The 27,883-nt window shown below is 43.2% G+C and overlaps 1 protein-coding gene and 1 long non-coding RNA gene across 2 annotated transcripts; both read right to left on the bottom strand.

Annotated features, from left to right (window-relative positions):
* On the bottom strand, positions 1-23,590 carry SCCPDH (saccharopine dehydrogenase (putative)). The gene is made up of 12 exons (XM_036354702.1): positions 23,252-23,590; positions 21,700-21,812; positions 18,586-18,666; positions 15,948-16,077; positions 11,246-11,295; positions 7,654-7,784; positions 6,475-6,592; positions 5,620-5,739; positions 5,475-5,531; positions 4,727-4,838; positions 1,530-1,611; positions 1-628 (listed from the first exon to the last, which is right to left on the bottom strand). Exons 1-12 carry the CDS (start codon positions 23,439-23,441, stop codon positions 523-525), a joined length of 1,290 nt encoding a protein of 429 aa, XP_036210595.1. The 5' UTR covers positions 23,442-23,590; the 3' UTR covers positions 1-522.
* Positions 23,591-24,211: 621 nt separating this feature from the next.
* Positions 24,212-27,519, bottom strand: LOC118678764. Its single transcript, XR_004975012.1, has 3 exons — positions 27,255-27,519; positions 24,713-24,771; positions 24,212-24,512 (listed from the first exon to the last, which is right to left on the bottom strand). It is a non-coding gene; the product is annotated as an uncharacterized LOC118678764 (long non-coding RNA).
* Between the last annotated feature and the right edge of the window lie 364 nt (positions 27,520-27,883).

Raw genomic sequence — 27,883 nt, 5'->3', positions numbered from 1 at the left:
CACCATTCAATTGACAATCCTTTATTATGCAACTTGGGTAAGTCCAAAATCAATCTGTGTAGACGGGTGAAAACTACGCTAAAGTAACAAAGTACAGTTTCACTTAGCCAAGGGCCACACATGGGTAGAGAAACTCACTAGAAAGTAAGATCCACTCAATGTCATGGCAAGGAAATCAGCAGTGAGGCCTCGACCAGCCTGGGTGCCTCCTTAAGGGATCTGTTAGCAACACAGATAAGACATTCCCACCCTCTGATCTGCCAGCTCACTTATAAAAATTGACCATGAATTCTTCAATGAAAAAGTCAGTCAAATATTAGTTCTCTCTCACAAGCAATAAAATCACAAAATCAGGTAAGATTTGAAATTTAGGGCAAGCTAGTATAATTCCTGCTTTTAATGTGTACATATTTTAGATCTGGTAATCTTTTCCACATAGAGCCAGACAGGCTCACAGGAGAATTTCAAATAAAAAAGCTGTTAATTCATGCGCTTTATGACTTCAGAAAAATCTTCAATTGTTTAGACTTCCGAGCTGCTAATGACACTAAATTCCAGGCCTCGTTTGTTGAGTCTGTCAATCAATTTTGTTTTGGCGAAAGCGGCTCCAGGTGTGAAGACGCCGCCCCTGGAAGACAATAACGAGGCCACAGTGAGCCACGCAGGCTCGGCCCTCCCTCTGCTGGAGCGGAGTGACTTGCCGAGGACCAGCTATCAAATCCCTGCACAGCTCACGGAAACCTGATTCTTTTATGCTGTTCTGGGCTCGTTTGGGTTCATTCCTAAAACCAGCCAATAAGCAAGCAGCTAGTACTCAGGGGGAAGCTGGTGCCCAGTGCGGCAACTAGTGCGACTGTTCCCAACACAGTGTGCGCGGGGCACACTGAGGGCCACCCACAGGGGAACCACCCGCTTAGAGGCAGCCCTCTGACCCGGAGGATAAATAAAGACCTGAGCGGAATAAATTTAGATAATCAATGATTAATAAAGCATAAAGAGGACTGAAACCGAATGAAAAAATGTTTCTTGAAATGTAAATGCTAAATATATTCAAAGGGTATACAACTATTTGAAAAAATTTAATTAGGTTTCATTCTATATAATTTTTCTGTTTATGACTTAACATAACAGGTTTTAGGTCCTACTTATTTACTTCTGAGCCTGAGGGCCTCTGTTCCTTTGTGAAGCTGGCCTACTTGTAGGTAACAGCTCAATGCTCCAGTAGACAGTCCCCTTGATAATCATCTCACCAGGATGCCAGGAATCAATCACACTGGTGTCAGTGCTCTCAGGGAACTGAAGTCACCTTCATCGGCCCTCAAAAATCTCTGTCTCCTCTCCATTACCTCTGCACTGTTTCCAGAGGTCCATAAGGGATTTTCCTTCTCACAAGTTTAATTTACCTCTAGCTCTGTATCAAAGGAACTGTAAACACTTATGTGCAGACCCAATGCCTGAAAATCAAATCAAAATAAGCTAAAACATAACATGAAAAAGCGACCCTCAAATTAGAAGAAAACCAGACTTACACGCTAGGAAGATTAGAGACATCATTTAGAAGGGTCATGGCTGCCTGGACCATGGCTATGGGGGTAGCTATATAGCCAGCCTCTGCAGAAAACAGTTGAACAAAGAAAAAGTTTTCATAAAATATGCATTCAAAACGCCCAAAAATCAAATAGGAGGTTTTAGATCTAACTCTAGGTATACAGAATTATCTCAATAAACACTTTGTTCACTCAGTAACAAAAATAATAATTAATATTTACATAGTACCTAATGAAGTATTAGGAACTGTATTAAGTGCTTTAAATTTACCAAACTCATTTGATTCTCCTCAGCAATAGTGCTAAGGTGAGCTCTATTTTTGTCCCCATTTTACAGATGAGGAAACTGAGGCACAGCCAGGGTAAGTGACTAGTCCAAACTCACAGACAGGCGGTGGCTGAGCCAGAACTGCACTCAGGTGGCTCTTACCCCACATTGCACTGCCTCTGGATAATAATCAAAGTCAATGATCCTAGGGTTTCTTGTTTCTCCATGAATGCACTACACTTCACTTAAAAAAGGACTCAATTTCTTAAAAAACAAACCCTGAGTAACTTAAGGGAAGTCTCACTTCAAGAAGAAGTCACTGTAACCAGCTGGGGCATTAGTGTTTACACTCCTGTCAGGTAATAAAAACACAGTCAACTTATCTCAGTGACTCAGACGAGAATCTGAAAAAAGGGCAAGATACAAAGACATCTTTCCCTCTTGCTTGATGAAAACTGCAAAACGAGCCTCTTGTAACCTATCGGGGATGACAGTAACTAGACTTACAATTATACTATGATTCATAAGTGGGACTATCTGTATAGTTATCTAAAATTTACAGGAAAAGTTCTAGAACTTTTTTGGATGATACTTACTTTTAACAACCTTACAAAAGTTTTTACCCTCCCCAGAAAAATGCACATGTATACACCCATTTTATAAACAGTATCAGGGTAATTACAAAGACCAAAGAAGCCTTGGACCAAACAGATATCAACCAGCCCCTTCTCTTTTTAATATTAAAACCTGCCATGCAGATTACTGAATCATCCTGAAAAAGAAAAACAGAGGGGGAGATACACTAATAAAACTGGAGAGGAACCAAGATGGCGGCATAGGTAAACACCGGAGAATGCTGCCTCGCACAACCACTTCAAAAATACAACTAAAAGATGAAACGGACATCGCCCAGAACCACAGGAAAGCTGGCTGAGGGGAAATTCTTCAACTAGAAGGAAAGAGAACAGCATACGAGACTCAGAGGAGGCGCAGTGCGGAAAATACAAAGGTGCGGAGGTGCGCGCGGAGCGGGCTGGTGGCTGAGGGCGCGGTTGTCGTTTTCAATTGGGAGGGAGGCTCAGGCCCTGAGCTCCAGTTCTGGGCGAGTCTCTAGGGACCCGGACTCAAACAGGAGAAGCGGGACTGTCTGGCATCGGTCAGAACATGAGGGCAGCTTTCTCTCCGAGGTTTGCAGCGGTTGCTGGGACTCTGAGAGGCAGAGCCTCTGGGGACGGGACTGAGAGCAGCCATAACTGCTGCCTCTGCCCGCCCTGTAGATCCCCTGGGACCTGCCCTGCCCAAGCCCTGCACAGAGCCATTTGCCGGATAGCCTCAGGCAAAGGCTAGATTAGCACCTCCCCAGAGGACAGAAGTTTTCCCACTGCAGACACAGCTGACTCTCACAGCCAGTTGGCCTGGAGGTCAAATCCCCCCAGTATTTACAACAATCAAGGCTTAACAACAAAGACTGCGCACAAAGACCACTAGGGGGTGCACCAAGAAAGCATAAAAAAAATGCAGAGACAAAGAAACAGGACAAAATTGTCAATGGAAGTTACAGAGTTCAGAACCACACTTTTAAGGTCTCTCAAGAACTGTCTAGAAGCCACCGATAAACTTAATGAGATCTACAATAAATCTAATGAGACCCTCAATGTTATGATAAAGAACCAACTAGAAATTAAGCATACACTGACTGAAATAAAGAATACTATACAGACTCCCAACAGTAGACCAGAGGAGCACAAGAATCAAGTCAAAGATTTGAAATGCAAAGAAGCAAAAAATACCCAACCGGAAAAGCAAAATGAAAAAAGAATCCGAAAATACGAAGATAGTGTAAGGAGCCTCTGGGACAACTTCAAGCGTACCAACATCAGAATTATAGGGGTGCCAGAAGAAGAGAGAGCGCAAGATATTGAAAACCTATTTGAAGAAATAATGACAGAAAACTTCCCCTCCCTGGTCAAAGAAATAGACTTACAAGTCCAGGAAGCGCAGAAAACCCCAAACAAAAGGAATCCAAAGAGGACCACACCAAGACACATCATAATTAAAATGCCAAGAGCAAAAGACAAAGAGAGAATCTTAAAAGCAGCAAGAGAAAGAAACTCAGTTACCTACAAGGGAATACCCATACGACTGTCAGCTGATTTCTCAACAGAAACTTTGCAGGCCAGAAGGGAGTGGCAAGAAATATTCAAAGTGATGAAAGCCAAGAACCTACAACCAAGATTACTTTATCCAGCAAAGCTATCATTCAGAATTGAAGGTCAGATAAAGAGCTTCACAGATAAGGAAAAGCTAAAGAAGTTCATCACTACCAAACCAGTATTATATGAAATGCTGAAAGGTATCCTTTAAGAAGAGGAAGAAGAAGAAAAAGGTAAAGATACAAATTATGAACAACAAATACGCATCTATCGACAAGTGAATCTAAGAATCAAGTGAATAAATAATCTGATGAACAGAATGAACTGCTGATTATATTGGAATCAGGGGCATAGAAAGGGAATGGACTAACTATTCTTGGGGGGGAAAGGGGTGTGGGAGATGCGGGAAGAGACTGGACAAAAATCGTGCACCTATGGATGAGGACAGTGGGTGGGGAGTGAGGGCGGAGGGTGGGGTGGGAACTGGAAGGAGGGGAGTTATGGGTGGGAAAAAGAGGAACAAATGTAATAATCTGAACAATAAAGATTTAATAAAATAAAAAATAAATAAACAAAACAAAAAAACTGGATTATACCAATAATTTCAATCCTTCTTTTGACAGAATCATTTATCAGTAATACTTAAATAATTTGTGCAAATATATTTCTAAAATAATTGTTTTGAAAAGAATAGCATACCACCTTATATTTAACACAGTATAAAATTCCCAAGTATCCTTAAGTCATATGTGAAATACCTGGTCCTTTCACCTGAGTACAAACTCTGATATTGGGCTTGTTATTCTCAATAGGACAGGTATGGCTGTATCCTTGACCAAAAAATGTCATTGTAAATGAGGCAGCATCAATCTGAGAAAAAGAAACCAAACAAATGTTTATTTAAGAAATATGTAATTTCCCCTGACACAATCTAACCTATTATTCTACTTCACATGAGAGATTTTCAATTGATAAAAACATCAACTTTCTATCTGCCAGAATATGCTGTTATCCTTTAAGCATGGAGCAAACATTAATTCTTTGAGGATGCAAGTTTTGAAGACTAGTGTGATGCTGGGGGGGGCGGGGGGGGGGGGGCGGAGGTGACTAGGAACAAGGAGGAGATATAGAGGAGTCTTATCTTGTGGCTTACAGGATAGCACTGCTGAAATAGGCAGTGTTAGGACAAAAGCTGCAAGTACTTTTTATTTTAGGTTGATAGAATATGATAATCTGGTTTTAGGTATCTGAGGTGCCAAGACAAAAATAGGCTGCAAGTAATTTATTATTGTTCCACTCCGAGATGTAAAGATGGAGATGATACCCAGTTCTAGAGGTGTTTGAGAAGATTAAGTAATCTAATTTATGTGAAGAATGTAAAGGGCATCTGATGCATAGCAAGTGCTCCATCAAGTCTTAGCTGTGATTGTCACTGCACTGAGGAAAAGTAAAAACAAAGAAGGAAAAATATTATGTTAGAGACCTGACCACAAAAGAAAGAGTTACCTGTTTTTGTGTTGGACCTTGTTTTGAAAAATAACCAAAGGAGAAGAGCCATGGAAACTAAAGGAGGAAAAACAACAGCCCTCAGTGAACTATTTTAAACTCATGGAAATGCTTGTACGTCTAATTTCATAAATAGACCACTTACTCTTATGAGAAGCTGCCTTCCAATGCCAAACTTCACAAACAATAAAAAGAAAAGTCCTGCAAACATCAGCTTAATAACAGAGGTGATGCCTCCCACAGTGACGTAAGCAGCATACTGGACCTAGGTGAGAACGGAAGTCCGAACGTGACTCTAGTTATAATGTCGGCTCTTAGAACGTGCTCTGAAGTCATAAATGTGAACAAAAGCCGTTCCCACCTTATGATTATGTTATGCTCTGAAAGCCTGTTCAGAAACCAGACATCGGGAGCATATTTTTAAAAGAAATCGTTGCAAATACTAATTAGCTTCCACATGATCCATATATAGAAAGTTCAATCACATACCGAACTTAGCCATTATACCTGATAGAGCACAGACTACAGTTATAAGCTCTTCTATAAGAAAATCTCTGATCTTTTAACTTGAGATAGTGGCCTCTTCAAGTCTCAGCAGATGGAGCAACTGTGTGCTTCCCTCAGAAACAGGAGCAGGGCGATACTCAGAGGCAGCAAGGAGAGAAGAGAACCCAGACATCTCCACCAGCACAGAAAGAACTCCAGCAGCTGACGGTCGGGTTTATGAACCAGGACTTCCTGCATTGAACTTGCTGCTGTTGTGTTCCATTCAAGTGTTCAATAGGCCAGATATGAACAATGGGGTGAGGCCATTACCACCCCCATAACATGCAAAATGCTCTACACTAACTACTGACTCTGTAAACTTCCAGAAACGAAACATACATTATCTAGCTATTTCTTTTTTTGCTTTATAAACATAAAAATCCTAATTAAACTGTAGTGAAACTATAACAAACATAGAATGCTCTTTATTAAAAAATAAATCATATAGACTTACAGGTGATTGATCTAAATTTTCATGCAAGTAACGCTGAGTTCGCTTCACAACAGACACATCCGCTCCCAGGAAAGGAATGGAGTAACTGCTGAGTTCTCTGCAGTAGGAGACTGGCCACCTGCAAGACAGAGCCAGCTGCATTCTCTCCAGTAACAGTGACCGCCATTGCAACTGGTACATTTCTGAATAACTATTTTAACTTTTCTCAAGGCAGTAATAACAACGAAGATGGCAGATCTGCTCTAATTAACATTTCAATATTTGTCCTTTATTCTCGACACCTGCACCCAAACATGAGACCAGTGGACAGAGGAGTATTCTTCACCGTGGGCACTTAATACGTGTAGTTTAACTATGTTTCACCCCATCAATTTCACAGGACAATGATAAAACAACACTTATTTCAACAGCCAAACTCTGAGTGCTATTCACATGTTGATTAAGTTACTAGTACATAAGATTATCACACTTTAAGTTGATAGTTTTACTGTACAAAATTTAGTTGATGTTTAATTTTCATACCAATAGTGAAAAGTCAAAAACTTTTTCCCAAGGGTATAAATGTATTATTTTTTTTATTTATTAATGAAACCTCACGATATTTTCCCCATTGATATTTAGAGGCTGGAAGGGAAGGAGGAGGCGGGGGAGAGAGAAACATTGGTTGGTTGCCTCCTGCATGCGCCCCCAGGGATTGAGCCTGCAACACAGGTATGTACCCTTGACCAGGAATCTAACCTGCCATCCTTAGTCCAAGGGCTGACGCTCTAACAACTGTGAGCAAACCGGCCAGGGTCAAATGTATTGTTGTACACTAGAGGCCCAGTGCACGAAATTCTGCACGGGTAGGGTCCCTAGGGGCTGCTGGCTGCAGGCCAGGGACTCCCTTTGTTCTGTGCTGCCCCATGGTGGTCAGCGCACGTCATAGCGAGTGATCAAACTCCGGGTTGGTAGAACTCCCAAGGGGGCACTTTGCATATTAGGTTTTTATATATAGAGATGACATACTTAAGCTTAGGGTAAGGTATTAATTATATTTTATTTATCTTTGAGAATAATTCTAGACTTACTACAAACTAGTCTGCAGGCTTTTCTTAGTAGCATACTTTATTAATAGCCAAATCAACACAAAACAGTTAGACTAGATATACTAAAAAATAGATTTTTGAACTAATATACCTTCTTTTTAATTTTGCACCAACAATTGGGACAGGTTTCAGATTTGACTGATTTCGTAGTTTTTTCAATTGATTCTGATTTCCAAAACCATAAACTGCTGACTTCCAGGTACCATCATGAATGCACAACCCCTAATAAAATAATTAAAGAGTTAAAGAAACATGTCTTAAGAAGTAATTATTAAAATGTAAAACCAAGTAAGATATAATTGGCACAAACAACAGTTCACCTCTATTTATGCAAGGCATAATCCATTATTTGATCATTTTGAGATGAATTTTCATGACCAGCTGGGCAGCAATCACTCATTTTGGTCACATTCAATATTTATACCAACAAATGCCCTTTCTTATTCCCTTCTACCATTATTTATGCTCTTTTCAATTAGTCATTGTAGTTCACTTCATAATTTTCACTCAACTGACCATATTCCTTCAAAATTAGCCTCTCTAATCCATATCCTTATGTTGATTCCTTAAAATTTCAACATATAGCCTGGCCGATGTGGCTCAGTGGTTGAACGTCAACCTATGAACCAGGAGGTCCTGGTTCAATTCCCAGTCAGGGCACATGCCCGGGCTGTGGGCTCCATCCCCAGTAGGGGATGTGCAGGAGGCAACGGATCAATGATTTTTCTCTCAGCATTGATGTTTCTATCTCTCTCTCCCTCTCCTTTACTCTCTAAAACCAATAAAAAAATATTTTTTAAGTTATTAAAAAAAGAAGAAATGAGTGGCAGAAAGGAGAGTACAGGCGAAGAAGTAATCCTGGACCTTACCGTCCCAGAGCTGAACCTTCTTTACCGAACATCTAGGGGGGCCTTTTAATTCTCTATTATGTAAATATTTTAAACTTAATTTATAATTTTGATTGTTCATAACTGTATTATGTCCTGCCTTATATGTTATTTACTTTGTCTGAATGAATAAAGTCATTTAGAAACATTCAAAACCAACTTTGTCACAAGATTTTGAAAGAGGAATATCGGCCCTAACTGATATTGGCTCAGTGGATAGAGCGCCGGCCTGCGGACTGAAGGGTCCCAGGTTCGATTCCGGTCGAGGGCATGTACCTTGGTTGCGGGCACATGCCCAGTAAGAGGTGTGCAGGAGGCAGCTGATCTATGTTTCTAACTCTCTATCCCTCTCCCTTCCTCTCTGTAAAAAAATCAATAAAATATTTTTTAAAAAGAAGGAGGAATATCGGCGAGGCAGATGTGCAGGTACTGTTGATTGCTAATAAGCAGAATAAGGGAGACAATAACACCATCAGGAGAGTCAGGTTTTTAATATCTTAGCTTTGATAACAATGAAAGGCAAAGAATCACAATACCAGATATCAAACTATACCGCAAAGCCATTATAACCAAAACAGCCTGGAACTGGCACAAAAACAGGCATATAGGCCAATGGATCAGAACAGAGACTGCAGAAATTGACCCACACCATTACGGTCAAATCATATTTGACAAAGGAGGCAAGAACATACAATGGAGTAAAGACAGCCTCTTCAACAAATGGTGTTGGGAAAACTGGACAGACACATGCAAAAAGATGAAACTGGACCACCAACTTATGCTATACACAAGAATAAATTCAAAATGGATAAAAGACTGAAATTTAAGGCATAAAACCATAAAATCTTAAAAGAAAACATAGGCAGTAAAATATCAGACATCTCATGTAGCAGAATTTTTGCCAATATATATCCTAGGGCAAAGGAAACTAAGGAGAAAATAAACAAATGAGACTACATCAAAATAAAATGCTTTTGCACAGCAAAAGAAACTACCATCAAAACAAAAAGGGAACCCACTGTATGGGAGAACATATTTGCCAACAATACAGCTGATAAGGGATTAATATAAAAAAAATTATAAAGTACTCATACAACTCAACAAAAGGAAGACAAACAATCCAATTAAAAAATGGGCAGAAGACCTGAATAGACAATTCTTCAAAGAGGACATACAAATGGCCAAGAGACATTATGAAAAAATGTCCAAAGTCACTAATCATCAGAGAAATGGAAATTAAAACTACAATAAGAAATGACCTCACACCTGTCAGAATGGCTATCATTAACAACTCAACAGATGAAAAGTGCTGGCAAGGATGTGGAGAAAAAGGAACCCTAGTACACAGTATGGAGTTTCCTCAAAAAATTAAAAATGGAACTTCCATTTGAGCCAGCAATCCTGCTTGAGAATATATCCTAAAGCCCTAAAACACCAATCAGAACGAATATATGCACCCCTATGTTCATAGCAGTGTTATTTACAATAGCTAAGATTTGGAAACAGCCCAAGTGCCCATCAGTACCCTATATAATAAAATGCTAATATGCAAATAGACCGAACTGCGGAACGACTGGTTGCTATGATGTGCACTGACCACCACAGGGCATGCGCAGAACATGAAGGGCACTGGCCACAGCAGGATGGTGGAGCAGGTGAGCGGGGGCACCAGACCAAGACGGGGCGGGGTGCTGGTCGCTGTCATTGGGGTGAGCCTCTGGTAGTTACTGGAAATTCTTTGCTCCCGCACGCCGCAGTCCCGCCCAGCACTCGCACCCATTGCCGGCGGTGGAGCTGCTGCTCTCACCCGCTGCCAGTGCCTAGCACTGGCCCTGATCGCTCAGCGCAGTCAGTGGGTGCGAGTGGTGGCTGCTGGCCCCGATCACCCCTCAGGGCTTCTCCACCTCCCCCTGCTCCTAAGGGGCAATCAGGCTGGCAGCTGCCTCTGCTGCACCCGCTGACAGCGCCGGCCCCGCTCGCACCCTCTGCTGGCCTGGCCCCAATTGCTCCGCACTGTCAGCAGGGCCGGCGCTGTCAGCGTGTGGGGGTGGCAGTGGCGGGAGCAGGGCTGCTGGCAGACAGGGGACCGGGGGTTACGGCAGGAGGGGTCGGGTGGGAGCGCAGAGGATGGGCTGAGACCAGCCCCTGTACCCACCACAGCCTCATGGCCCACAGTTCCTTTCAAGGTGCACGAATTCATGCACTGGGCCCCTAGTCTATATATATAAAAGCCTGCAACCTTGGTGTATCTAACCAACTGAGCTACATGGCCAGGGCGGAATGAACAAATACTTAGGAAGCCTCGTTAGACACCACTGAAAATAAAGTACTATCACAAACATGGTCTCTTCCCAGAATGGCAACTATCTTATGTTCCCAAATAGACTGTAAATGTATTTATATCACGCATTTCTTGTTTGGCCACGAAAGCACCTAACCCCGTTAGGCACATAATAAAATGCACTGACTGTGCACTAAGGTGATAACTGTCTTGGATGACAACCACCAATTTATTGCAGAACCACCATAGAAACGTTAGTTAGGATCATGGGAATTCATTCTAATATAACAAATTGTGCAGTTGTTTTAAAAATAAATTCTATTCTTAGGTCAAAGGAATTCTCGGCAATCTAGTATCTTTATTTTTTAAAATTAAACACAGGGACTTTCATACACTAAAAAGTACAAATATATGTATAATTTAATTAATTTAAATATTTTTTTAAGAAGCATGTATCATTTCCAAAATGTTTTTAGTATTAACTTAGAAAGCACTTGACAAAGAGGAAAACTAACCTCAGGTCCTGAATTTATAGTCAGGAAACTTTCCACCGCAGTCAAAGTACCTACAAGAGTAGGAAAATGGTCAATGTAAAATCAAATAAAATCTATTTTGCCAAGACAGTAACAATGAACGATTCTAATTCATTTAGGGACTGCTTTTACTAAGCCTAAAGCTGATATATTCAGAAAATCAATACTGGTAACAGTTTTACTATGTTATTGTAAACAGAGTTAAAAGGCAGCTGAACCAGGTAAATTGTCAGAAAGAGTAGTTTGGCATAAACTCTATCTGCGAGTACTGACAAAATATTTGCTAGTATTCAAACTGACACTAAAAATCTCCCAATAAGGCAACAATTTAGCTCACTCATCCTAGAAGGCCAGCAGGACATAGTTCTGAAGCGTACATCTATGGAAATTATTTGGTTTTCCAATATGACAGCTTTTAAGAATACTTATTAATAGTAACATACAATTAATGTACAGAAAACCTATCAAAATGGCCTTTGTGATGACTTATAAAATACTTAAAGACTTTTAAAATGGAATAAAAATATAAGTATAAAGTAAATATAGAAAACCAAAACCAGAAAAAAGGGGAGAAATCAATTATAGTAACCATGAGAATATATAGGCACAGTGATTAAGTATTTAATTAATCTTTGAAATTCTCCAGAGCAGTAAGACAAAAGAAAAGCATAATGGGCTGAATCCCAAAATATGCTAAAAATGAAATATCAATTTCATAGGAGACAGTGTTCCTAGGTTTAATTCCAAGAAAAAATTAAAACATGGTACTTAGAAAAGTTGACACTGAGAAAGTAATGAACCATGTCATCAATGATGATGCGACAGCAGGAGAGAATTATAGACACATAAATGTCAGTAGTCTGACCTCTGGCAAAAACCAAGAACAGATCATTAAGGGATATCACAGCAGAGATGATTGGAAGAGCTGTTAGGAGAACGTAGCCTAAATATGTGGCTCTGTGATCTAATCCGTCCTAAGAAAGAAAATGGACCAATAAGGCTGTATGCCATAAAATGTGGACGACCTGCATCAAAAATCAGCTAGGATAATTGTTAAAATTCTGACTCCTAGCTTTCAGTATCTGAAAAAAAGTTTTTACACACACCTTAAAGTATTAGCTCTCCTTTAAAAAGAAAAAAAAAAGACCTATTTAAAGTAACAAAAACTTTTAAATATTTGGGAATAACCACAATAAGATATATGCAGGATTATCATGAAGAAAACATCTAAACTTTATAGACTTAAAAGACAATACAGACATACCTGGTGTATGGATTGAAAGACTAAATATTTTAAAGATGTTCAATTCATGTTTTTCTTTTTTATTGGGAATGGTTCCAGTGTTGCATCATTAAGTATGAGGTTGGCTACTGCTCTCTGACATTTATTATGTTAAGAAAGTATTCTATTCTTCAATTTCTAAAACTGTAATCAGTACATGACATGAAATTTCTAATCAGTCATTGAGATGGACTTACAGCTTTCACCACTGATACTCTGATATGATGATTATGTAACTTTCTAATAAATCTTTATCTTGATATATTATTCTTCTAAAATGTCACTCAAAAGATGAAACTAAGATGGCAGCATAGGTAAACACCTGAAATTGCTGCCTCACACAACCACTTAAAAAATACAACTAAAAGACAAACGGACATCATCCAGAACCACAGGAAGGCTGGCTGAGTGGAAATTCTACAACTAGAAGGAAAGAGAAAAGCACACTGAGACTCAGAGGAGGTGTGGAAGTAAAGTGCAGAGGTACGGAGGCGCACTTGGAAAGGGCTGGAAACTGAGGACACGGTTTTCTTTTTCAATTGGGAAGGAGTCTCAAGCTCCCAACTGCTCTGAACTCCAGTTTCGGGTGAGTCTCTGGGAACCCAGACTCATAAAGGGAGAAACTGGACTGTCTGGCATCCGTTGGAACTCAAGAGAGGCTTTCTCTCAGAGTACAGCGATTACCGGGACACTGAGATTCGGGGCCTCTTAGGGCAGGGCTGAGGATCAGCTATATCTGTTTGCTCCTCCCTATTGATTCCCTGAGACCCCGCCCCAACCAAGCTGTGCGCAGAGGCTTTTGTACATGAATGGGCTGGCCCTTTGAGAACTAAAATTACCTAACAAACTGCAGCTGGGTCAGAAAGACCCAGAACATCCAAAAGAAGGCCCAAGGCCCCACAGCAGCTTGCATTGCTTCACAGCTGGGCCTCATCTAGGCACCTCCAAACCCCAAGCAAAGAAGAGGAATCTGCGGATCTCTCCATAGCTCCTGCTGGGTAGCCTCAGGCAGAGGCTAAATTAGCACCTCCTTAGTGATCCAAGAGCCAGTGTACCCAGTGCTCAGAGTGGGACCATCCAGATTACAACTCCTCAGATCCATAAGGGACACACTCAGGGGGCAGACTCAGTGAGCACCAAAGCCCCACTGAAGCAGGTCTTGCCCCAGAAGGGTGTCTCCAGCACAGAAGTTCTCCCACTGTAGACACAGCTGATTCTCACAGACAATTGGCCTGGAGGTCAATTCCTCCCAGTGATAACTACAACAATCAAGGCTTAACTACAACAAGACTGTGCACAAAGCCCACAAAGGGGTGCACCAAGAGTGTCCACCTCACGCAATTGGGGAGGCTGAGCCACTGGGCCCTATAGCACACCTAGCACAGAAAGCCACTCTATCAACACAGGGAAGCAGCCAAAATGCAAAGACAAAGAAACAGGTCAAAAATGACAGAAATGGAGGAAAGCAAACTACAGAATATAGAGTTCAAAACCACACTTATAAGGTTTTTCAAGAATTTTCAAGAAACCGCTGATAAATTTAGTGAGACCCTCCAGAAATCTAGTGAGACCCTCGAGGATATGAAAAAGGACCAACTAGAAATTAAGCATACACTGACTGAAATAAAGAATATTGTACAGAGTTCCAACAACAGACTAGAGGATCGCAAGAATCAAGTCAAAGATTTGAAATACGAAGAAGCAAAAAACACCCAACCAGAAAAACAGAAAGAAAAAAGAATCCAAAAATATGAAGATAGTATAAGGAGCCTCTAGGACAACTTCAAGCGTACCAACATCCGAATTATGGGGGTACCAGAAGAAGAGAGAGGGCAAGATACTGAAAACCTATTTGAAGATATAATGACAGAAAACTTCCCCTACCTGGTGAAAGAAATAGACTTACAAGTCCAGGAAGCACAGAGAACCCCAAACAAAAGGAATCCAAAGAGGGCCACACCAAGACACATCATAATTAAAATGCCAAGAGCAAAAGACAAGGAGAGAATCTTAAAAGCAGCAAGAGAAAAACAATCAGTTACCTACAAGGGAATACCCATACGACTGTCAGCTGATTTCTCAACAGAAACTTTGCAGGCCAGAAGGGAGTGGCAAGAAATATTCAAAGTGATGAATAGCAAGAACCTACAACCAAGATTACTTTACCCAGCAAAGCTATCATTCAGAATTGAAGGTCAGATAAAGAGCTTCACAGATAAGAAAAAGCTAAAGGAGTTCATCACCACCAAACCAGTATTATATGAAATGCTGAAGGGTATCCTTTAAGAAGAGGAAGAAGAAAAAGGTAAAGATACAAATTATGAACAACAAATACACATCTATCAACAAGTGAATCTGAAAATCAAGTGAATAAATAATCTGATGAACAGAATAAACTGGTGAATATAATAGAATCGGGGCATAGAAAGGGAGTGGACTGACTATTCTCCGGGGGGGTGTGGGGGGAGGGTGTGGGGGGTGTGGGAAGAGACTGGACAAAAATCATACACCTATGGATGAGGACAGTGGGGGGGCATAAGGGCAGAGGGTGGGGTGGGAACCGGGTGGAGGGGAGCTATGGGGGGAAAAAAGAGGAACAACTGTAATAATCTGAACAATAAAGATTTAATTAAAAAAAATAAAATGTCACTTGGTGTTTATTAAAATTTTATTTAGCATTTTCTTTTTACAACCTGTTTCACAAGCAAGATTGATTTTAGCTTTCTTTTTTTTTATGTGTGCTATCTTTGTTGGGCTTTGTTTCAGAGTTAACTTTTAAATATAAATTGAAACACTTTTCATCTTTCTAAGCTCTAGAACAGTTTGTGTGGTGCTGGAATTCTCTTTTTAGGTCATTCTCTAAATGAATACTTTTAAAATATGCATGATATTAGTAATTTCCATGTTTTACCAAACTACTGATGATGTTTTCTATTCTTGAATTATTGCCTCTAGTTTATAAATGGGGTAAAAAAGATATCAAAAACTTTTTCAATGCTTTCTAGCTTTGTTGGTTAAAAAAATTAAAACCTTTAACTATAATATCTATATAAATCATAACTTAAAATGTGTTAATTCCTAAACAAAGCAAATTTGAATTTATAATGGCTGCCAAATTTTCTTCCTAGAAATTTTACAGCTGTAACCATAAGAAATTGAGACAATGGATAATTCTTCACTTTAGAACACTTCCACTACTATCCATATCTTAAAAAACAAAACGATAGTGTCAATAGCATTTTATAATAAGCATAGCTATATTAAAAACAAAGTGTGCGTTTTAACATTACCCATTTATAGATATTTCTTTTCTCAATCAACCAGGTTTTAGTTCATCATTAACTGCAAACATGAAGGCTTTCTACTGTTAAATTCAACTATTGTGAATTAATCAATAATTACCATTAATTTTATTGCTGGTATATATTACTCCCATATCTGCTGGAATGGAGTCAAAGCCGCTGCTTCCAATGATATAAACCCCTTTTTCTGCAGCTTTCTGATGATACTTCCAATACATTAGTTCAAGAAACTAAAAATTGAGGACAAAAGGTCTGAGTCAGAGCTATATAGAAACATCTCGACCAGTATTAAGTGATTACCTTTAAAGACAAAAGAACTAACCTCTGAAAATGCTAACCAATATGGCTCTGTGGAGAAATATTAACTGTCAACATGTTTTTCATTTATTTAGCAAACATTTACCACATGTGCCAGATGCTGATCTTACACTATTACTTTTTCAGAATTACTTGTAAATGCAAAAGTAATACCTCTTATAAAAACACATATTAACACAGAAAAAATATAAAAAAAGCAAAAAAAGTTATACCAAATCACATTACTGAGATGAACATCATTATAGATCTATATCTATGCATGCATACATATAATAGAAAAATAGTGGCAGGAAAAGAGGGAATGTGAGAAGGAAACAATGTCTATTCAAACCCTTTGCCTGTTTTTAAAAATTACTTGAGCCCTAGCCGGTTTGGCTCAGTGGATAGAGCATCAGCCTGCGAACTGAAGGGTCCCAGGTTCAATTCCAGTCAAGGGCACATGCCCAGGTTGCTGACTCGATCCCCAGTAGGGAGAGTGCAGAAGGCAGCCAATCAATGATTCTCTCCCATCACTGATGTTTCTATCTCCCTCTTCCTCTCCCTCTCCCTTCCTCTCTGAAATAAATAAAAATATATTTTACAAATAAAGAAATAAAATAAAATAAAAATAACTTGATTTTTTAAAAAGTTTTAGATTTACAGAAACGTTAAGTAGGAGAGTTCCCAAATACCACCCACCCAGTTTCTGCTATCAGTACATCTTTTACATTATTTGTTACAATTGATAAAGCAAAATTGATACATTATCATTAACCAAAGTCCATACTTCATTCAGATTCTTTAGCTTTTACCTAAAGTTGTTTTTCTGTTCCAGGACTCCAGCCAGGATACCACATTACATTTACTGTCATGCCCCTTAAGCTTCTTTTGACTGTGACAGACTGTTTTTTAAGAACTGGACTGTTTTGAAGAGTATCGATCAGGTACTTTGTAGAATGCCCCTCTACTGGAATTTATTGCAAGATTTTCTCATGACGAGACTGGAGTTATAGGTTTTTGAAAGGAAGACCATGGGGTATAGGGTGCCATGTCATGACATCATATCAAAAGTACATCTTATCAATAGTTTATCACTGTTGATGTTGACCTTGAATACCTAGCTGAGGAAGTGTTTTTCAGGTTTGTCCACTGTAATGTTATTCATTTATCCCCCTCCTTTCCATACTGTATTCTTTGGAAGGAAGTAACTATAAGGCCCACACTGAGGAGCGAGGAATTATGTCCCCATAATTCCCCCGAGGGCAGAGTAGCTACATAAAGTATTTGGAATTTTTAAAATTATATGTTTTTATTGATTGCAGAGAGAGGAAGAGAGAGGGAGTAACATCAATGATGAGAATCATCTATCAGCTGCCTCCTGCATACCCCCTACTGGGGATCAAGCCCACAACCCGGGCATGTGCCCAGAACCATGACCTCCTAGATCGTATCGACGTCCAACCACTGAGCCATGCTATTTGGAATTCTTCTGCACAAATTTGTCTCTTTTCATCCTTTTGCCCATTTTAATTAGATTATTTAAATTTGTATTATGACTTAGAGTTCTTTATATGTCTGGATCTTTATTAGGTTTTTATATTATTTTTATGGTAGCTTATGAGATAACAAGTTTTTCACCATTTTCTCTGCTCTGGAATATTTTAAATAATATAGGAATTGCTTTTGTTTCATTTGTGTTTCCTACCTCTTCATGAATAAACTTTGGTAATTTATACTTTCCTGGTATTTTCCAATATACATTAACAATCAATAAACTTTAAGTAGGTACTATATTGGCACACTGATGGTAGTAATCAGAAGACTAGAGGTTACAGTTTAAAGGAGTTACAGTTTTAAAGTAGCTTAGTGCTATGAACACATCACTTCCTGCAGTCAGGCAAACCTCAATTCAAATCCTAGTTTTTCTACTTACTAGTTGCATGACTCTGAACAAGTTACTTAACCTTCCTAAGGTTTAATTTTCTCATCTATAAAACAGGGAAAAAGATGATACTTACTTTCTAAGAATGGTAAAAAGTTACATGTAATGTTTATTTAGCACATTGTCAGGCATGTGGCAAGCATTCAATGAATATGATTTAAAGTTTTTAGGTTGAGGGGATTTTACATTTATTTTTCTGTAATGTTGTAAAGGTGTCTGAGTTTAAAAAGGGAATTTATAATGAAAGATACCAAATAAGATTCCAAGAATTTTTCAGAGCTATTTTAATTAATTCAGATCATAGGGCAGGAAAAAGTTCCAGCAAACTGAAGCTAAACCTCACCACCATGCCCTCCTGGAAGCTGCAATGGAGCACCATCTCTCAACACCAAGGAGGAGTCACCACCTTCTAGAATGTCTGCCAAATGGCATTAGATAGCTCCCACTTTAACAGAAAATTAGGCTATTAATTCTGGTGGGTTTGTTTCAGTTTACATACCTGAGGTTCTCCAGAGATGTCAATGCAGCTAGTTCCATTTTCAATACATGCTTTTACTACAGGTTCTCCATAAAATCGGTACTGGGGGAATAGAGAAAACCAACAATTTATTCTTACTTTGGAAACTTAAGTGAATGAAATACCATTCTGTTTGGAAATACAGTCTTGGTTATTAAGAAATCAAATATTAATAAAGTAGCCTAAAGATATGCAAAGGTATAAGAAAGGGGCCTGTTCAGGATACCCGAATCACAGGTAGTCGAGGGTAATGTAAGTGATGAGTCTAGAAACACTTGGGCCACATCAGGAAGGACCCTGGTTGCCATGCTATCAACACCGAACTTCATCTGTTCTGACATTTTCCATTTTCATAGTAAAAATCAACAACAACAACAAACCTCCAAACTCACAGACACAGACAACAATATGGTGATTACCATCAGGAAAGGGAGGGTGGAGGAGGCAGAAGAGGGTAAAGTGGGGAATAAATGGTGACAGAAGGAGACTTGATTTTGGGTGGTGAACACATTAAAATACACAGATGATGTATTATAGAATTGTACACTTAAAACACATGATTTTATTAAGCAATGTCACCCCAATAAATTCAATAAAATAGTTTTTAAAATCACCAGAAAACAGTGAGGAAAAAGGGACAGGATGCTAAAGTGTGAGGAAAAAGTTATACAACTGCTGCTTCGGTCCTAGCCGATTTGTCTCAATGGACAGAGCATCAGGCCCTCAGACTGACGGGTCCTGGGTTAGATTCTAGTAGAGGGCATGTACTTCAGATGCAGGCTCAATCCCCAGCATGCAGGAGGCAACCAATCAATGTGTCTCTCTCACATCGATGTTTCTCTCTCTGTCCCTCCCACCTCCTTCCACTCTCTCTAAGAATCAATGGAAAGATATCCTTGGATGTGGATTAACAAAAAACAAAACAAAAAACTGCTGCTTCAAAGAGTAGGAGAAAGAATAACAGCCCAGGAATGGAGCAGAATCGCTGGAGGTGCTGAGGTTTAGGTCACGCATTTCAAGTGGGACCAGCTGGCATCTTTTCCCAGCCACGCTGGGTCACTCAGGTACAGTAAGCAGAGATCCGGAATAACCAGGACCAGGTTTTTTCCGGATCACTGGGGAGGAAAGGGCAAAGGCGCTGGCTGGAGGTGTATACAAGAGTAACTCAAGCAAAGGACCAGAGAACCTAAGATAGTTAAGAATGAGATAAGTCTAAATAAACAACAACTTAAATACATTATTTTAACTTTTTAAAATTTATGCTTTTCTTATGAACATTTGAATGCAAATATATTTTTCTGAAAAAATAAAAGAGTCCTCTTGTTTGCTTTCTGATTTATCACATTTTATAAGTTGATACTTGAAATCATGGTCTGTCTAATTTTAACTCTACTTGGTTAAAAGAATGATGAAAGTTATCCTCAAGGCCCAAACTATTTTTTTCCTGCTTGTTTTAAATATACTTTTATCAAACTTTGTGCTCCGTGCGTAATTTTTCAGACATGCTACAAATGGGAGAGAGTTTAGAATTCTGTGGGCTGGTTCCAAAGTGCCTATCAACTGAGCGGCCAGGAGGCTCTGCACTGGACCTCCAGTGCCTCATGCTGGTTGGCAAACTTGGCCATGATTTGTTTTTTTTTTTGGGGGGGGGGGGGGGGGGGGGGGGGGGGGGGGCAGTCAGGGGAAGGAAATAACCTGTCAACAGGAAATTAGATTCTAGGAATTATGACTTGTTTTCTAACTTCTGAGACAGTACAGAGAGCTTGTAAAAAAAAAATAAAGATATGGTGAGTAGAATAGCTTTACTCCAGAACATGTTACATAGAGCATCCTGCATACTTATAACCCTAAAAGCTCACCAAAACATTGCATCAGTGTGTGTGATAACAATGCTGCCTCACATTTGCATAAACCTCTCATAGACCTATCAAAATGTTAGTGTCTTGATTTCTATGAGCACTGTCTTAATTACATTTTTATGTGATGACAAACCTTCCTGCTTTCATTTTTTAAGTTATAAATGATTTTCTAGATGCGTGGTGCTCCAGGGTTCTGCTAATTGTGATGGCTTCCTCAGATCAGTCAGGGTCCCCAACACACACCATTCCACAAGCCAAGTGCTTCTTTCACACCCAGTTAGTACAAGAGCAAAAGTTGGTGGCTCTACTCTAAAATATACTCTAAACTCGGCCACCCCTCACACTCCCACCCTGTGCGTGGCTTGCTCGGAACACCTCCCCTCAAACACTCACATGGCTTACTTCCTCACCTCTCAGGTCTCCAGGCAAATGTCAATTACTCAGAGATCTTCCCTGACCATCCAATAGACACTGATTGCCCATCTCTTCATCTCCTTAGTCAGCTTTATTTTTCTTCAAAGCATTTATCACTACCTACTATGATAACCTTATTTTTCTGTCTCTCCCACTGGATTGTAAGTTCTATGAGATTCTATTTTGTTCACCATTATGCTGCAGGTACCTAGACTAATGCATTTACATTCAGGGGCAGGCAACAGGTTTATAGTTGTGAGTACATTAAACACAGGGTTTATGCTTGCACTGTTAATTTGTAAACCTACTTTATTAATTACTGTAAACCTACTTTTGCCCACCCCTGTATAAAAAGCATTCAGTAAATCCTGAACAAATGAGTTTTTTCAATCTCTATTTTTATACGTTGTTAACTAATATTTGTATAGTAATGCAGAAAAATAATTTATAATAAATAAAAAGGGTAGTAGGAGAACATGCTCCAGCATTTTTTACTTACGGAGCATACAGTAAAGGGGGAAAAAAGATGCCAATGATAGCTGTAAACAACCAAGGAACAAAACAACCCAGCACACAGTTCCTTGAGTCAGAGGGCTGGCCGGTCTCAGGGGATTTTGGTCCTGTCTGTCTGCTGATCACCAAAGTGAAAACGCCCCATAAAGGGTGAAGGCGCCCCTGGGGACCCTCTGGGATATGACGCGGCAGATGCCGCTGGGACAGAAGCCGCTGGGACAGAAGCCGCTGGGACAGATGCCGCTGGGACAGAAGCCGCTCTAAGTGAACAGGTTCTCTGTTCGAACACAAAGGAGGGCCGCGTACTCACTGGTCCTACACAGTTGAGGACAATGGTTGCCTGTCTGGCCATTTCGTCGAGGGAGCCTGGAGTAGTGATGTCACAAATTATTATCCCAACTTCAGAGGGTAGCGTGGGTCTCCCTGAAATCAGAAATAAACCCGATCCAGCGTCAGACCCTCCAGATCTCTGTACAGGCATCACTGACAGCAAAATCCTGAAAGCTAACCCTCCCCTTCAAACAAAAGATAAAGCTGTTTTTAGCCAGGTAATAAAAAAAAAAAAAGGAAAAGGAAAAGGCTGTGAGAAAAATGGAGTTAATGCTAACGGTGACTAAAAACATGGCTTAAAAAAACAAAAGACAAATCTAACACAAGTGAAGGGCAAATGACGACTATCTTGTGTACAATGACAATTTTACGACCATCCGTATACTGAATAGATTATTCTGACATCCCCTCTGCCAAGTATTATTATAAAAAAAAAAAATCTCAACAGCTATTTATTTTACTGATTTCGGAGAGGAAGGGCGAGGGAGGGAAGCATCAGTGAGGAGGGTGCGTGCTCAACCACTGAGCCACACCAGCTGGGCAGCAGCAGGAACAGCTGCAGGATGGCATCTTCCGGAAGTGACCACGGGCAAACGCCAGGCTACATCCCCCCCCCCAGGACGGTAGGGAGGGAGGTGGGGGGGCTCCGTGGCTGGGCGGGGACCCCGGACCAGGAGGTCAGGGTCCAGTTCCCAGCGGGGGCACGTGCCCGGTTTGTGGGCTCCATGGGGGGGTGGGGGGGGGTGCAGGAGGCGGCCGATGGGGGATCCGCTCTCGTCCTTGCTGCTCCTCTCCCTCTCTGAAATCAGTAACAAAATATAAAAGAAGTGAGATGGAAGCTGGACAGCAGGATGCCGGACACCCAGAGCTCAGGAGGCAAGGGCGGCGGAAGCCTAACTTAAAGCCCCCCGAGTCCTAGATGAATGCGCCTCCCTGCCCCCGCACAGGGTCTGGGGTCCGCCCCTCGCCCCCACGGCTGCACCCCTGGCCCTTAGAGGTTCTGACCCAATCATAAAGTTATTTTCGTTGCTACTTCATCACTGTCATGTGGCTACTGTGATGAATCGTCATGTAAATGTCTGATATGCGGGATGGTCTTAGGCGACCCTCAGGGGTCGTTCCACCGCCAAAGGGGTCGCGACCTACAGGTTGCGAACCGCTGCAGGGCCTGGGCGGGAGACCACGCAGCAGGGACGCGGGGTGCCGGCGGCCTCGGGAGGCCCTCAGAGCAAAACAAACAAACAAACAAAGGCCCCCGCGGGCGCCGGCGGCACGGGCTCTCCCCCTCCGTGTCCCGGCGAGGAGCGGACAACCTGGAAGGCACCGGCCGGAGCCTCCGCTCAGGGCGACGGAGCGGGAGGAAAACCCAAGTCCCGGCCCTCCCGCCAGGGGCTCTCCACGCCCAGGGACAACCAAAGGGGGAGAGAAACCCGCTTCTCAGCGGGGGAGGCGGACGCCGCCGCCGGGACCGGGAGGAGGGGGCGCCCCGGGGCCGGGAGGAGGGGCGCCGGCCGCGTCGCCCGCTTCTTTACCCAGTTTCTGGGCCGCCCTCTCCAGCACTCGCTGCAGCTTCTCCCGGCAGCGGCCCGCCACGGCCCAGGCCAGGCGGGAGCTCCCCTCCGGGTCCATCTGCTCCCGGGCCACCTCCTCGGTCACGAACTGGCCGGTGAAGCCAGAGGCACCGAACACCACCAGGTGGAAAGGCCGCTGCCTGACCGCCATGACGAGCGCACAGCGAGCCGCGGCCCGAGGCGGGCTGAGTCCCGGCGCCTGCGCCTCAGACAGCGACCGGAGTCCCGCGCGCAGCAACCGCCTCCCCGGGCCGCCGCCGCCGCCTCAGCCTGTGCGCCGCGCTCCCGACGCCCCTCGAGCGCCGCCGCGCACAGGCCCCGCCCCGCCGCGCACAGGCCACGCCCAGCCGCACACAGGGCACGCCCCGCCGCGCTCCCGACGCCCCTCGAGCGCCGCCGCGCACAGGCCCCGCCCCGCCGCGCACAGGGCACGCCCCGCCGGGCACAGGCCACGCCCCGCCGCGCACAGGCCACGCCCCGCCGCACACAGGCCACGCCCCTCCCACGCCTTCCCCACCAATCCGCTTCCAGGCCTGGCAGGAGCGGACGGCGGCCTACGTCCTGTCGATGGCCCAGCTCCGCTCAGACCTCGGGGGGAGGGGGCGCCCCGGAGGCGGCGGCTTTGGCAGGAGCCCGTTATGTTTGTTGCAGGAGCGGGTGCGCAAAGGAAAGAGCTTGTGCCCCCCAGCATCGACCTATGAACCCGGAGGTCACGGTTCGATTCTGGGTTGCGGGCTCCACCCCAGTGTGGGGCGTGCAGGAGGCAGCGGATCATTGATTCTCTCCCATCGATGTTTCTCTCTCCCTCCCTCTCCCTTCCTCTCTGAAATCAATATAAAGAGTTCGAGAAAACCTGGTGATTGGAGGGGACTGCCCCCACCAAGACACCGTTTTGGTTTCGAAGCACGTGGGACAAGTGATGTCAGGGTGCGGGCTCTCCACGGATCATCCCAGCCCTGCCCAGGCCCTGACTCCGCGGCGGCCCCGGCGGCGGCGCAGTGCAGCGAGCCCCGTGGTCAGACCCGAGCCCCGTGGTCAGACACCTCGGAGACCCCTCTTCGTGGTCGGTGACCCCGTTGTTAACATTGAAGCTCCGGCGGGGGGGAGGGGAAATAATTCCCGGAAGAGTCCTGCCATTTGAGCTGCAAAGTGCGATGAATGGTGGCTCAGGAAATGCACTCTGGGTCCATTAGGCAGCCAGCAGGTGTGCGCAGGACCTGCCCTAGGAAAGGTAAGGCAGTCACGGCTCATGTGAAGGGAAGCCGCAGTGGGGAGTCAGCAGTTTCTGTTGACAGGGAAAGCAGCTAATACAAGTCCCAAATTCCCTCGGGTGCTACAGAATTTTAGAACTCGTGGTCTTAGCACAATGAACGTTGCAAAATGCTCAGACCTGGGCCCATCTCCCCATACCCAGTCTCTTACCAATCTCTGCGCTTCATGCCTCAACGTGGTGGGTCTGGGGGAACTTCACAAGGCAGTTTCTGTAAAATAGAGGAAGCCAGTGTCTGGTATTCGCTGGCACCCTGCCCCAGGGGCGAAAGGACCCCCTCCCTCTCTTGGGCAGGTGAGAAGCTGACCTGTCTGTTATGCCCAGAATTCAAGATCCCCAAGAAACCACGCCAGGGAGCCAGTCCGATGCAAAAGCAAAAGGTCCTTTATTGAGTTAGCTAACCCGACCCGGGCCTCCAGTCCACACAGCCACGGGAAACGGAGAGCCACCCTTGAGAAAATCAGGGCTTTAATAGTGCGGGGAGGGGAGCTGGCTGTGGGCCCTGCCGATTGGCCAGGCGCCAGTCGGGTCTTGTTACACAGGAGGTGGTCATCCCTTGCTTGTCATTGGTTAGTTCAAAGAAATCCCCGGCGTGGCCAGCAGGGGCCTGGGCTCGGGAAGAAGGCACTTTTCTGAGCACATGGCCTCTGCCCCAACATGGAGGATCCAGGGTAAGATGGAGGGCATAGTCCTCGCCCTTTCACTGTCCACACTGACGTCTGAAAACCGCCCCACCCCGGCGGAAAATCCCTGCCGGACAAACGGCTCCCGGAAAATGGCCAAACCGCAGGACAGACCGCAGGTTTCACCTGAGCCTGGAAAGCCCCGACTGCCACCAGTTTCGGCCAGCAACAATTGCCTCAGAAAAATATAAAACCTTGCCCCTGCCCAGGTTGGGCGCGGCTTCTCCTGCTCCCCTCTCTGAGCCGGTGAACCCGCCCGTGTGCTCCCAATAAAGCCTGTTTAATCTGGTCTCTGTTTGGACTCACGGTTTTTCCTTGCGGTGGCGTAAAACCAAAGAGCCAGCATCTTTTTATTATTATTATTATTATTATTATTATTATTATTAGTTAAGGTATTACAAATGTGTCCTCATCCCCCCCCATTAACCCCCAACCTCCCCCCCCCCCCGAAGCCAGCATCTTACAGAGTGAACTCAAGCAGTTTTATTATGAAGGGGAAAAGAGAAAAGGGGCAAAAGTTGGAAGAAGAAAGGACATTAAGAGAAATGTGTTTGTTTTGGTGCTTGTTTACCGATGCAAATTATCCAGGAGAGAGAGAGAGAGAGAGAGAGAGAGAGAGAGAGAATATTGACGACTAGGGAGGAAAGGGGAAAGTGCTGGAGGGACAGCCTTAAGTAAAAGACAGGGCAGGGCAGGGCACACATGGCTCCTGGACAGTGTGTCGATGATGTTAGGGGGAAGTCAGAGCATTTGGGCATCGATGCAGGGAGACACATAGGTGTAGCCCTGAGAACTCGTGCCAGTTCCCTTCTGATTGTGTAACTTTCTGCAGTGAAGTAGGAAGCTACGCCTCTAAGCAAGCCTGAGGCTTGAGGAAACAGAATCAAGAATGAAGGGGTCAGTTAGGAGGGTGGGAGGACCAATGATGGCCCAGGGATAGCCGTGTCCACCCTCCTGAGATGAGCGATCATAAATTTAAAGCAAGACTGGTTGGCCGCGGGTGTTTTCCTCAGCCTTCCTTGCTCAGCTGTGAAGGCCTGGTGTTGAGTAAACAGGGAGTTGGAGTCAAACAAAATTATGGCCTAAGCCAGGGGTCCTCAAACTACGGCCCGCGGGCCACATGCAAATACAAATATTGTATTTGTTCCCGTTTTGTTTTTTTACTTCAAAATAAGATATGTGCAGTGTGCATAGGAATTTGTTCATAGCTTTTTTTAAAACTATAGTCCGGCCCTCCAACGGTCTGAGGGACAGTGACCTGGACCCCTGTTTAAAAAGTTTGAGGACCCCATCACATTGAGCCAAGCAATGTGATGAAGCAAGAAGTGATGTCTCAGGTTCTGATCGCAATCATGTGTTTGTGCTTGTCTTCTGCTTAACAGAAACGGGGTTTCTCTCTCCCTCTCTCTCTCTCTCTCTCTCTCTCTCCACTTCCTTCCAGCTGTCTCTTCAAGCAGTAGGTACAGAGAAATTTTATTCTTCTTTAGTTGGGAACTTGGCAAACAACAAAATTTACTCAGATTCAAAATAACCCTTAAACGGGCATATACCATTGATATCATGTATTTGGAGAGAGAAATGTAGATGCAAATAAAATGATTAAGGAGGTTAGAGCGCCAGCTCTTTACTTTGTTTACTAAGTTTCTACTTTGCCCTTAAGTCTATACAGTATCAGGGTTTCTCAACCTTGGCACCATTGATACTTAGAGCCAGAAAATTGTGTGTTGGCCGGAGGCTGTCCTGAATTGGAGGATATTCACCCACTAGATGCAAATAGCAGCGCCCTGCCCTCTCCCTCCCCGCACCCACTAGATGCAAATAGCAGCGCCCTGCCCTCTCCCTCCCCGCCTCCCCCGCCCCCACCCCCCCAAACTGAAATTGTCTCCAGAATGTCCCCAGGGGTGGGAATGGGAGCACAATCACCTCAGCTGAGAATCACTTTGACCACCCAAGCCTTGCTAATGCTTAGCAGACAAGGAGTGATGAGGTATTGGTAAACCCACACACTCACCTTCATTGTAAGTGTCCTGACTCTGGTTTCAGCCCAGCTGGGAAAAGAAGTCAGGTTCACCAGGAGCTTATCAGGCTGGCGTATCTCTGAACCAGAATATGTTCTTGGCTGCATGACACCTCAAGTAAACACTTCGGTGTTTTTCAGAGTGGACAAACCAGTATGGGAAACTTCGGTCTCCCAGTGGTTTGCTGGTGTGATGGTTCACTTTATATGTCAGCTGGAGAGGCGATGGTATCCAGATTTGGCCAAACACACGTGTGCAAGTTGCTGGGGAAAAAAATTGTATTTTGTAATTTCAACTTTTAAATCTAGAAAAATTACTAGATTTTTCTGTACCCTTTTTTTTTTTTTTTAATAGGCTTTGATTTCAGAGAGGAAGGGAGAGGGAGAGAGAGATAGAAACATCAATGATGAGAGAGAATCAGTGATTGGCTGCCTCCTGCCCGCCCCACACTGGGAACTGAGCCCGCAACCAGGGCCTGTGCACTTGACCGGAACCGAACCCAGAACCCTTCAATCCACAGGCGGATGCTCTATCCACTGAGCCAAACCGCCTAGGGCTGAAATCACTTTCTGGAAAATATTTAACCCAGCAGAGTTTTAGTAAAGCAAACTTCCCTCCATCC

Source organism: Myotis myotis, unplaced genomic scaffold, assembly GCF_014108235.1.
Source record: "Myotis myotis isolate mMyoMyo1 unplaced genomic scaffold, mMyoMyo1.p scaffold_m19_p_21, whole genome shotgun sequence".
Taxonomy (NCBI): Eukaryota; Metazoa; Chordata; class Mammalia; order Chiroptera; family Vespertilionidae; genus Myotis; species Myotis myotis.
Note: the sequence above shows the minus strand (reverse complement) of the source record. Positions and strands in the feature narration are given on the sequence as shown.